At 37.5% G+C, this 12,467-nt stretch overlaps 1 protein-coding gene across 2 annotated transcripts in view; it reads left to right on the top strand.

Annotated features, from left to right (window-relative positions):
- The window catches only part of DLEU7 (deleted in lymphocytic leukemia, 7), a 129,234-nt gene that overhangs the window by 11,770 nt on the left and 104,997 nt on the right, over nucleotides 1–12,467 (top strand). Inside the window, exon 2 of one of the 2 annotated variants that reach the window (XM_011988764.1) lies at nucleotides 9,415–10,020. The exons of the other annotated variant lie outside the window; for it this stretch is intronic. Coding sequence (XP_011844154.1) covers nucleotides 9,415–9,621 — 207 coding nt within the window. The 3' untranslated portion in view covers nucleotides 9,622–10,020. Of the gene's footprint in view, nucleotides 1–9,414; nucleotides 10,021–12,467 lie in introns of those variants that run through there. 2 annotated transcript variants of the gene reach the window in all.

Below are 12,467 nucleotides of genomic sequence, written 5' to 3' on the forward strand. Positions count from 1 at the left end.
GATTAAGAAACTCACTCAAAACCACACAACTACATGGAAACTGAACAACCTATTCCTGAATGACTACTGGGTAAATAACAAAATTAAGGCAGAAATAAATAAGTTCTTTGAAACCAATGAGAACAAAGATACAACATACCAGGATCTCTGGGACACAGCTAAAGTAGTGTTTAGAGGGAAATTTATAGCACTAAATGCCCACAGGAGAAAGTGGGAAAGATCTAATATTGACACCCTAGTATCACAATTAGAAGAACCAGAGAAGCAAGAGCAAACAAATTCAAAAGCTAGCATACAAGGTATAGAATGAGTCAAGCTTGCAGTCTGCTGCCGAGTAGGTGCTCAGGCATCTAGGCCAGACCAGTGTTCTTCAAAAGAATAAATAACTACAATTAGAGCAGAACTGAAGGAGATAGAGACATGAAAAACCATTCAAAAAATCAATGAATCCAGGAGCTGGTTTTTTGAAAAGGTTAACAAAATAGATAGACTGCTAGCCAGATTAATAAAGGAGAACAGAGAGAATAATCAAATAAATACAATAAAAATGATAAAGGGAATATCACCACTAATCCCACAGAAACACAAACTTCCATCAGAGAATACTATAAACACCTCTGTGCAAATAAGCTAGAAATTCTAGAGGAAATGGATAAATTCCTGGACACATATACCCTCCCAAGACTAAACCAGGAAGAAGTTGAATCCCTGAATAGACCAATATCAAGTTCTGAAATTGAGGCAGTAATGAATAGCCTACCAACTAAAAAAAGCCCAGGACCAGACGGATTCACAGCCGAATTCTACCAGAGGTACAAAGAGGAGCTGGTACCATTCCTTCTGTAACTATTCCAAATAGTAGAAAAAGAGGGACTCCTCCCTATCTCATTTTATGAGGCCAGCATCATCCTGATACCAAAACCTGGCGGAGACACAAGAGAAAAAGAAAATTTCAGGCCAATATCCCTGATGAACATCGATGCAAAAATCCTCAATAAAATACTGGCAAACTGAATCCAGTAGCACATCAAAAAGCTTATCCACTGTGGTCAATTCAGCTTCATCCCTGGGAGAAGTTAATTTTAACTCTGTCACTAACTTGCTGTGTTACTTAGCTACATCATGTACTCTCCCCAAGCCACATTTCTTTTCATCTGTCACGGATGGTTATGAGCACTGAGTGAGACAAGGTATAGAATGAGGTAAGCTCGCAGTCTGGTGCTGAGTAGGTGCTCAGGCGTGTAGGCCAGACCAGTGTTCTTCAAAAGCTGGTTTGCATGTTACTCCAATGATTGGAAGTGTTCAAGGACTTTACTCTGATGTTCAAGGCTTTCCACACAACCATATCCTCATATTCTACACAAAATTCTATTCTTTTCAGACTTTCTCCTTCTCCCTGACCCAGCCCCTTCTTGACTCCACACTTTGGCTTCTGTTATTTATTCTGATTACAGGGGCCTATGAGCCAAATAATGCTTTCTTCCATACCACCTGTCTATCTTGTAGTATCTAATATAGTCTTTCCCACCTACCACTTCTCTGATACTTCATGCAAGCCTCCGTTCTCCTCTTCTGCAAAAAGCTTACTAATGGCCTCCACCTTTGTTGTTGAACCTGAATCTTATTTTTGTGACATTCCTACTGAACAATTGCAAATAAATTTCATCTCACCAATTAGATTCTAAGTTTCTACAGGGCAGATTTTTTTTTGTTGTTTTCTTTCTCTTTTCTTTTCTTTTCTTTTCCCTTCCCCTTTCTTTTTCCCTCTACCCTCCCCTGCCCTCTCCTTCTCCTTACTGATCTCCCAATGTCTAACAGAGTCCGCCATAACTTTAGTTATTAATGTAAAGGAGCACCTAAAAATACAAAGAGTTTCCATATACATGAGCTAGTTTGACTTCTGAAACCCCTCCGTGTGGTAACTATTATTGTTTCCATTTCGCAGATTAGAAAACTGAGTGTTCCATAGGCATAATGGCTTGGCCAAAGGGGTAGAACCAGCGTTCAGATGGCAAGTTCAGTGCTCTTGAAGGAATGAGCTCTGTCTCCATCCCCGGGGTCTTTGTAATGGCTTGGAGAGCTTCCCGTTCTAACTAACATCTGCAAAGTTCCTGTGCCATGTGGGGTAACATACAGGTTCTGAAAACTAGGATGTGGACATCTTTGGAAGGCTATTATTCTGCCTACCACAGGGCAGATGTGTGCTAAAAATTAATAAGCCATAATGTAAAATCTAGAGCTATTTCTTTGAATGGATTGCCTCCTAAGCACAGGAATTTCTCTAGTGTGTCCAAATGAATTTTGAACAATAAAACCCCAGCACGCTATAGGAAGGAGTCACATGACAGAACGAGCTTTGCATGAACCCTGTGCTGTGCTTAAATTATGAGTGTATACATGTCTATTCTTCCATAGAATTGGGGTTTTGTGTTTTTACCATAGCCCTCATCATATTGCAATGGATATTTGGTATATGATCTGTGTCTCATTTCCCCCTAGTAGGTTATAAGCTCTTTATAGATCAAGTACCATATCTTATTGCCTTTTATCCAGCCATGTGGTGGAGGCTTGATACACATTTGAAATAAATTTAACTAATTCATTTAGCTGAGTTAAACAGGCCAAGGCCATTACCCCAATAGATCCGTTGAGTCACATGAGAGTATCTCAACTGGCTTAAAAATGTAAATGCTGGCCATCAATTTGGACCGCTGTAGCAATCAATACATTTCATATCCAGAGTCTGAAATTACACAAGGCTTTAGAAGTTTCAAAATCTACTTTTAGATTGCTCAACCATGTAGTTCTAATTCTGGCAAAGTACTCAAAGCATCGTGTAGGATGTTACATCATTTCTGGGAGCATCTGGGATTTGCTAAATAAAAGCGGCTGGGAGGATAGGCTCTGTCATTGAATGGAAAGCATCCTGAGTGAAATCATCACCAATATTGATCATGTGAGTTTCTACTGAAAGCCTGTGAGCCATTTAATATACTATTGCCTTAATGCTGTGACTTGTGACCCCTACCTTCCACTGCAGACTCAGCAGAAGTTTGGTTGAAGGCAATGATTATTGGATCCAGAGTTGGCCTTCAGACCTTCTTGAATGGTAGAGAAGCACTCACCTGTTTTATTTTTCCCTACCCTGGCTTAAGAGTCCCATGGAAAGCCTATTCCTACTAATTTGTTTTCTTTGACTGCTAATATATTTGAGAAAGGATAAAAAGGAAATACTGTACTAGAATAGTTTGCAAAGCTTGCCAGAGATCTGAAGTTTGCCCAGGGCCTCAGGGACCAGTACAGCCCAGCAGTCGACTTTTATTGTACGTGTAATTTCCCCAAACGATGCCTTCTTTGATTCTTTACAGTAAAACGTGAAATTGACTTCAGGTTTTCGGCCCACAACTATATTTTTAAAGGCATTTTAGTCTTCTTTGGGTGATGAATTTCTTTGCACACTGGCTAATAGGCATACGTCAGCACACGTTTTAGTGGTTCCTTCTATTTTGAATTTCCCCTTGCATGTTTTCTTTGATCCTTATACTTTGTACTTAGTGTTGGATTACTTCTATAAAGCAATCGGACAATTTCCCTTGATGTGGATCTTGAGGAAATAGTCCAGAGTGATTTTTCTCTCCTACTTTCCCATTCCCTAGTAGTATGCTTCAGCACACAGGCCACCTCATAAGCCATGGGACAGGTCATCTACACCAGGGATGTCCAATTTTTCTGCTTCCCTGGGCCACATTAGAAGAAGAATTTTCTTGGGTCACACATAAAATACACTAACACTAATGACAGCAACTGATGAGCTAAATTAAAAAAAAAAAAATCTCTCACACAAACACACACACACACACACACAAACTTACAGTGTTTTAAGAAAATTTACAAATTTGTGTTGGGCTGCATTCAATGCCATCTTGAGCCACAGGTTGGACAAGCTTGATCTAAACAGCTCTTTGACACTTTCTGGGCAGAAATGAGCAACACACAAAGGTAGGGAAGCAAGAATGCTTTAAAGAGAAAAGAACAAAAAGTATGGTAGCTTGCGAATCCTTGAGCGTGGTATGGTTCTGTCCCGGCACCTAGCTCGCAGGTGGTCCTGCTGCCACTGTTTGCTAAGTTGAAATGAACATTGGTTTTGTTTCCGGCGGATGTTTTCAAATAAGTACTTTGTCAGAAACCTGTGTCCTTCTCAATCAAAAAAACAGGGAGAAAAATAGTTTCTCCTTATAGACAGAATTAGGAATAAAACTCTGGTCCCTCATCAAACTTTGGTTCAACTTTTAGTTCTTCCTTCCATTTTCTTTTGAATGACAGTATCTGTTTCTCTTTTCCTACATTATTTAGTTGAATTTTTAGCTCATGGGTTTTCAGGGATTATTCTTTATTTACATAATCATTTAAGTCAAAGTATTTCTCACTGTGGCTACATCCCACAAATTTGTGATATAGTTCAGTATAAAGTATTTGAAAATTTCAATTATTTTTTTCACTGATCCATGAATTTTTTAGCAGTGGATTTTCTAAGTCACACATGTTTTGGGAAGGGTATCTATGTTATTGATTTCTCATTTATTTGCATTGTGATTTGCATGATAGAGACTTTCTGATATTTGTTGAGATTTGCTTTGTGACATTATAATATAGTCAGCTTTATAAATAGTCCACATGTTTGACAATAATGTATATTTTCTTATTTCCATTGGTTCAAGCTTGTGGTTAGTGTTTTTCAATCTTTCTCTGTTTTGTTGTTTGATCAATCTAGTTTCAGAGGAAGCTAGGTTAAAATCAGCTTGTATGTGTGTAGACTGAATGTATGTTATGATTATCATATTAGGGACATGCAAGTACAAAATTGTGACATCTTCTTGGGGAATCATTCATTTTATTACTCATAGTTTATTTTATCCCAAATAATGATTTTTTTATGGTTTTATTTTGTCTTCTCTTTGCTTAGCATATGTTTAAATATCCATTCACTTTCAATCTTTATGTGGTTTTAGTTTTAAATGTGTTTCTTGTAAACAGCATATAAAACCAACATAGTAATCACTATCTTCCAAAAGGTGAGTTTATTGCTTTGCATTTGTTGTGCTTTCTAATATGTGTAGGCTTATTACTACTATCTTATTTAGTGTTTTCTGTTTACCTTGCCTTATGTTTGTATCTTTATTTCTCCAGTTTACCTTCTATATACATAGGGTCAATAATCTGTTTTTTCTTTTTCTTTGAGACAGGGTCTCACTCTGTTGCCCAGGCTGGAGAGCAATTGCATGATTATTGCTCACTGCAGTCTTGACCTCCTGGGCTCAATGTGATCCTCCTACCTCAGCCTCCTGAGTAGGTGGGATCACAGGTGCATGCCCTCTTGCCCAGATAATTTTTGCATTTTTTTTTTTTTTTTAGAGACAGGGTTTTGCCATGTAGCCCAGGCTGGTCTCGAACTCCTGGACAAGCAATCTGCTTGTCTTAGCCTCCCAAAGTGTTGGAATTACAGGCATGAGCCACTGTGCCCAGCCAATAAAATTTTAATTCATCTTTTCCCTCTGCTGATTTTGAAGTTTTATGTATTATTTCTCTACTTTTAATAATAACTCTTACATTTTTCACACATGTACCTAACAAGTCTAAAATGTATGAGCTTGCCACCTTTCTCTTGAATAATACAGTGCTTAGAGTGCCACTCCATTCGACATGTCACTGCTGTTCAGCATTTGAGAAACATCTTGCTCAGATGGTTCTAAAATGAACCGTCATTCATTTACCACATTTAGATGTCCTAAACTCCACGTTAGTTGTTATAATTTTTGTTTTAAACAATACATTCTTTAGATTTATACCATGTTTCTGAGTTTCTTTGTTCACTGTTGCATCCTGAATCTCAACCATTTTCAGTTGAATTTCCTCTTTCAGAATTACGTCTTCAGAAATATCTGAGAGTCTATTAGTGGTAATTCTGTCCTCTTAAATGAGAGCATATTTATTTTTCCCTGAGTTTTAAATGATAGTTTAGTAGGAATCAACAAAATTCTAGCTTGACAGTTATTTGAGGCTATTATTCCGTCGTCTTCTCTATTGTTATGGTGAGAAGTCAGCTGCTGTCTTGTCTTACCTTGAAGTCCATCTGTATTTTTCCTTCCGATTGCCTTTAAAAGTAATTTTGCCTCGATGAGTTTAGATTTGGATTTCACTCAACTTGTTCTCCCTTTGGCATATTTTACTTCCTTAATATAAAGATTTCTGTTTTGGATCTACTCGTATAATTCTAATCCATTGTTCTCTTTAATATTGCCTCTTTCCCATTCTCTCTGTTGTTCTCCTAGAAGTGTTTGTTGGACTTTCTCATTCTGTCATTCATGTTGTTCAACCTCTCATTCATATTTCCCATGTCTTCAACTTGTAATCTTGCATTCTAAGGTATTTTTTTCATATTTATTATCTAGTTTCCTCATCCTCACTTCAGATAGATTTAATCAGGTGTTTAAGCTGTCAATTAAGTTTTAAATTTCTACTATAATTTTCATTTTTTTTTAGAAGTAGATGTGCTTCTTTTGCAAGCCTATTTTTTCTTAAAACACTTTTCTGATTTCTTCTTTTATATCTTTACTCATTTAAGGCACGGGTACCTAACCCCTGGGCCATGAACAGGAACCGGTCTGTGGCCTGTTAGGAACCACACTGCACAGTAGGAGATGAGCAGTAGGTTAGCAAGCACTACCACCTGAGCTCCTCCTCCTGTTGGATCAGCAGCAGCATTAGATTCTCATAGGAGCACAAACCCTATTGTGAATTCAGCATGTGAAGGATCTAGGTTGTGTGCTCCTTCTCATAGGTGGGAATTGAACAATGAGAACACTTGGATACAGGGTGGGGAACTTCACACAGCTGGGCCTGTCGTGGGAAGGGGGAAGGGGGGAGGGATAGCATTAGGAGATATACCTAATGTAAATGACGAGTTACTGGGTGCAGCACACCAACATGGCACATGTATACATATGGAACAAACCTGCACGTTGTGCACCTGTACCCTAGAACTTAAAGTATAATAAAAAATAAAAAATAATAAATAATAATAGTCAATTAAATTTGTTGTTAAGAAAAGCACTAGGTGTTCCTGTGAATATCTGCAAGAATGATTGCACTTAAATATCATTGTAAAACTAGGGCTAAGGGAATGAAGATTTAACAGAGAAATTCCACCCACTCATCATCAGATAATAGGTGACTAATAGAACAAGTACGATATTAGAAATTTTTAGAGTAAATAAGAAGGCCTTATTGAAGCTACCAAATTCATACCACATAACTGGATATTTGGCAGTATTTTAGCAGCAAATTTTCTTTCTTCTAATTCCCAGTTTTATTAATTAAATTACAGAATATTTTCTGAAACTATACCTGACAGTATCCAGTATGATCAGGAAGTAATTACCGAGATTTTTTTCAAGAATAATATTTATTCATCCAATCATTCATTCAATCACTGAACACTTGTGGGCCATCTACTGTATGCCAGCCAGAATAAGGCGACACATGAGTATTAAGGTGACACATGAGTATTAGAATTAGTTTCTTCTCAAAGTATAAATGTACTGCATTTTCTCCTTCGTTCACCTTCAATTTATTATGAAATAATCAGCATGTTGTGATTTGCCCTTCAAGAAAAAGATCGTTATTTTTTAAGGGGCATACTGGGTATATTTTATAATTGGTAACAAGAAAACTTTGCCAATCATAAAATAATTTTTATTTGACAAAGCATGCAGACTCAAGGATGACTAATTATTTGACTAAAAAAAAAAATCTCATCTCTTCAAAGAAAAGAAAAAAAAAAAAAAGACTATCTAATGCCTGATGATCAGAGGTAGAATAGTTTCATCCTGACACCACTTGCCACCACCAGCCATGGAAAAAAATTGTCTTCCACAAAACTGGTCCCTGATGCCAAAAGGTTGGGGACTGCTGATTTAAAACATATTTTATAGTCTCTATTTTAAATTCTTCGAGTGTAATCTTGTCCCATATTGCATCTGCTATATCATGGTAGATTGTGTTTTAAATTTCATACTTTGACTTCATCGTCAACATAGGCATTATGCATATACTATTGTAGGGCAATGGTTGCAGACATGTTTCCCTGGAATATGTTTTTGTTTGTTTTTGCCATGTGTTCATGGCTGTTTCAGCCCAGTTCAAAATTTTAAGTTAATTTCTTAGCACGAGTGTTCCCAGGATGTTCATCTGGTACAGAGGGCAATTCCAAAGTCAAACAACTGTGTAATACAGGTCCGCTATTACACATTCCGAGGGACAACTTTACTCTCCATCCCAAACCCGGCTCAAGAGAGATGAACTTTCATTTCTTCATAGTATTGGTAGGCAGCTAAAATAATCTTTTTAAAATTTTTGGCTTCTGAGAGATTTCTCTTATTTTCTTGCAAGCTCAGAAAGGATGTTTGCCCTATTTTTATTTAGAATTTTAGGAATTCAGTAGCAAAGAGAATTCCTTGGGAAAACTAAGTTCTCGTTTTGTTGCCAGAACCAGAAGTCCTGGGGACATCATTTCCGTATACTGAAAAGAGATCATATATTCAACATTATCTCTGATGTGGAATCATCCCAATGTACCATTTATGTGCAATGGATTTTAGAAAATAAACCATTTAGGGATTAAAAATATTGAATTACCTCCTTCTTTTAAATTACCTGGGAACTGTTCTTTCTAAATTTGCATTTGGGGATTTCTTGAGACCATGTCCATTAAATAACAAATTCTGTACTGGAATACTGAACACAGTGAGTATGGGATAATAGAAACACAGGCTATTTGTGTATTTGTCACAGTTCTTCTAGGAACAAGTAACAGAAACTCAAGTCCAACTGGGTTAAGTAAAAAAGTGATATTTATTGACCCAGATGGCCAAAAAATCTTGGAGTTTATTGTTCAAGTATAGCTAGAGCCACATACTCAGAAAGTATTAGATTAGAATATGTCTCCTTTAATCTCTTGGTTCTCCTTTCTTCTGTGTTGGCCGCATTCTCATTTGGATGCTATCTTTATGGTGGCAAGATATTTTCCAACAGCCTCAGTTAAAGAGGATAGCAGATCCTCTTTAGGTCTTGTCTAGCAGATATCCTTGGCCTGTGGCTTATTGGCCTTGGCTTAGATCATCTGTCCATTCTGATCAGTCCATGCTCTGACTGGCCTGGTCCCTGGAGTTGTGATCAGCTTTGGTCCAACTACATAGGCTAAGAATGGGGGGTAGTTTTCCAAGAAAAAAATAAAGAAAACCAAAACACAGAGTGCTGTCACCAGAAGAGAAAGGAATGGAAGTTGGGTAAGCAAAGTACAACAAATGCCCCCCATAAGCTATCTAATTTCTTGTTTGTGTTTGTTGTTCATTTCAGGATAGTGTTGAGTTTAGAAACATCTGCAGTCATTTGGCTCTACAGATTGAAGGACAGCAGTTTGACAGAGACTTGAATGCTGCCCACCAGTGTTTGAAGACAATAGTCAAGAAGCTGATTCAGTCACTTGCTAATCTTCCTTCAGATGCCCACGTGGTAGCCTGTGCTTCCTTGAGACAGATCTTACAGAATCTCCCAGACATATGAGTGTTAAAGGTATCGGGAGTAAAACCACAGCCAGCACTGTTAAGAGAACCAGATACTTTCCTTCCTAATTGGGTCAGCAGACAATGGATGTTTTTATATCCGAAGGGGAAAGACTTGATGGCATGTGAAACAGTCTGACCAGTGGCATCTGTAGCCTTCAGGATTATAGCATGTTAGTGAAATTTTTTTAAAGCAGTAGTTCACATTTTTAAGTATATTGACCTATTTGCTCACTTTCTGATTGAAATAATTCTACTTTGTGAAACTGATTTGATTATGTATGTATATATTTATTCATATTGTTAGTTTTTATTGAATGATACCTTAATTTGTATTCATATTAATGTAGGTCTAAAGGGTTTAATGTGGTTATTTATATAATTAAAGTTCCTTGGTTCTTAAAATGACCTTGAATAAATGAGATATTTGATAATTGCAATGTTCTATTAATACTTACTGGACACTTCCTTTTATGTTACAAGAATGACCTTTGTAGGACTACATGTGTCAGTAATCATGAGTTTCAATCCTGACATTAATAACTTACTGTTGAGCACAAGAAGAGTTGCTTCTAAACCTTGTGCTTTTATATACTAATTTAAAAACTTAAAGTGATAGTGAGCTATGACTTACCAATCATGTATGATATGTAAATACAAAGTACAGTATTATTAAAATCTCACGTGGAAAAGTCTAGCTCTTACTATTTCTAAATATTCTGATTGAAGTAGGAAATTCTTTGAAAAAAGGGAGGGAGTGGATTTACTGGCAGGTTTCCCAAACCATTTAGAGCTGGGAAGAGAGAAGATGATATTTTTTTTCAACAACAGTCCACACATACTTAGGAAAAACTAAATTTCTTGTTGTTCAATGATGACTGTGTTGAGAGCCAAAGTAAAATGCTATTTTTCCCTTAAAATTTTAATAGAAACAGCAACAGACTTAGAAAAAAAGATTATAGTGTATATGTGCAGCTTGTTTTCTAAAAGAATCATCAACTGGGTCTGTGTGGTGGGAGTACAGTACTATTTCTAAGGTGTTAATAGTAATCAAAGCCTTTTTAATCTCACCCACTCTGATCCTAGTTGGTTCTAAATGTTTTCTTCCAGAATCTGAGAATGAAAGGTAAACATTGCTTCTCTTTGGAAGTAACTGACCGTTTCCAGAGAAGGGAGCTAAGTATATGATACTGAATTCTAAAGGAAAGATGGATGCTTTGTGTGTCTGTGTGCATGCGTGTGTGTGTGTGTATGTGTGCTCATGTGTTTACAGGTGCATGAGTATGTGTAGGGGTGAGGTGGGCCAGAAATAAAGGGCATTTATTTCTTCACTTGATCTTAGCCAAAAGGCTGAGAAGCGGTAGGCATTTATTTCTTGAGAATAATCTTTGCCACTCAGTTTTCCCACACCTAAGAAACATTGTATTCTAGGGGGATGCCTTTCTTTTATGATGAGGTTTTTCTTCCCCCAGGGAAATTAGCGCTGTACTTTTCTTTCAAGACCCATTATTACTACCCCATTGGAATTAATGATTCCCTCAATGAATATTAAGGTTGTTTTTTTTTTTAACCTTACCCAAAGAAATAGTGAACATTTTTTATTTTCTATCTGTGCTTGTGCTTTTTCCTCACTTTGTACCATGTTTCCTATGTGCTAACAAAAATCCTATTCATCCTTTAAGATCTGACTTACCCACCACCCCCTCCAGGAACCCTCATGGGCCATCCTAGCCAGAGGTGAACTCTTCCTCTTCTAAACTCCCATAGAACACATTTTGTACTACTTTTCTGGTGTTTATCACATGCCATCTTAATAGCATAACTGTTGGTAAATCTGCTGTCAAGATTAGCTTGCTGAGGGCAGGGATTACCTAGACATCTTTTTGTTGCAGAGCATCTATAGTTCTTAAAGTTCTATGATGCTACTGGAACTTTGGTTGCCCCACCACCTTTTTACACCCCTCTCCTACCCCATGCTAACTTCGGTGTCTTATGTTCTATGGTCAGTCTACATAATCAATTGGTTCCACATGCCACCAGTTCCCTTCCCTTTTTTCCCTTTGGTTGAATGTTGCTTGCAGAACTCAATCCCTGGTCAAGTTCAACTCTCTGCCTACTCCACGTTTGTACAGGAGCTCTGAATATGGCTGGAGAAAAACACTCAGCCATACCAACCTCACTTCAGCTCGTGGCTCCCAATCTCCAGGGACCCTTGGCATTCTCCATTAGCATTACTTCATTTCCTAGACCTGCAATGTTCAGTATGGTAGCACTGGCCACATGTGGCTACTGAGCACTTAAAATGTGGCTCATCTGAACTGAGATGTGCTGAAAATGTAAAATGCACACTGGCTTTTAAAAACTCATTACTAAAAAAATGAATCTAAAATATTTTGGTACTTTTTATACTGATTACATGTTGAAATAATATTTACCATTGAAAATATACCATTGAAATTAATTGTACCTATTTCTTTTCATGTTTTCAATATGGGTACTAGAAAACTTAATATTCCATGGATGGTTTGCATTATATTTCTATGAGAAAGCACTGTTCTGGAAAATTCACTAGATAATTCACTGCTGGCCTTAACAATTTACTCTCTGAAGGCCCTTCCATACCTTTTCAAACTTTACCATTGTTTACTCTCCTCGTTCTTAGCTGATGAGCTTGCTTCTGATTGCACAGGGACAGTGGAAGCCATAAGAAGAGCATGTTCCTCATCTCACTAGCAGATCTATCTCCCCTGCATCTGTACACAGGTACTCTGAGTTTGCTTCTGTTATAAGGAGGGCTGCCCTGCTCCTGTGCAAGGCTGGTTGGCCACTAAGGCTCTGGAGTCTGTC

The sequence above is a fragment of the Mandrillus leucophaeus genome, unplaced genomic scaffold, assembly GCF_000951045.1.
Source record: "Mandrillus leucophaeus isolate KB7577 unplaced genomic scaffold, Mleu.le_1.0 Scaffold338, whole genome shotgun sequence".
In the NCBI taxonomy this organism is placed as follows: domain Eukaryota; kingdom Metazoa; phylum Chordata; class Mammalia; order Primates; family Cercopithecidae; genus Mandrillus; species Mandrillus leucophaeus.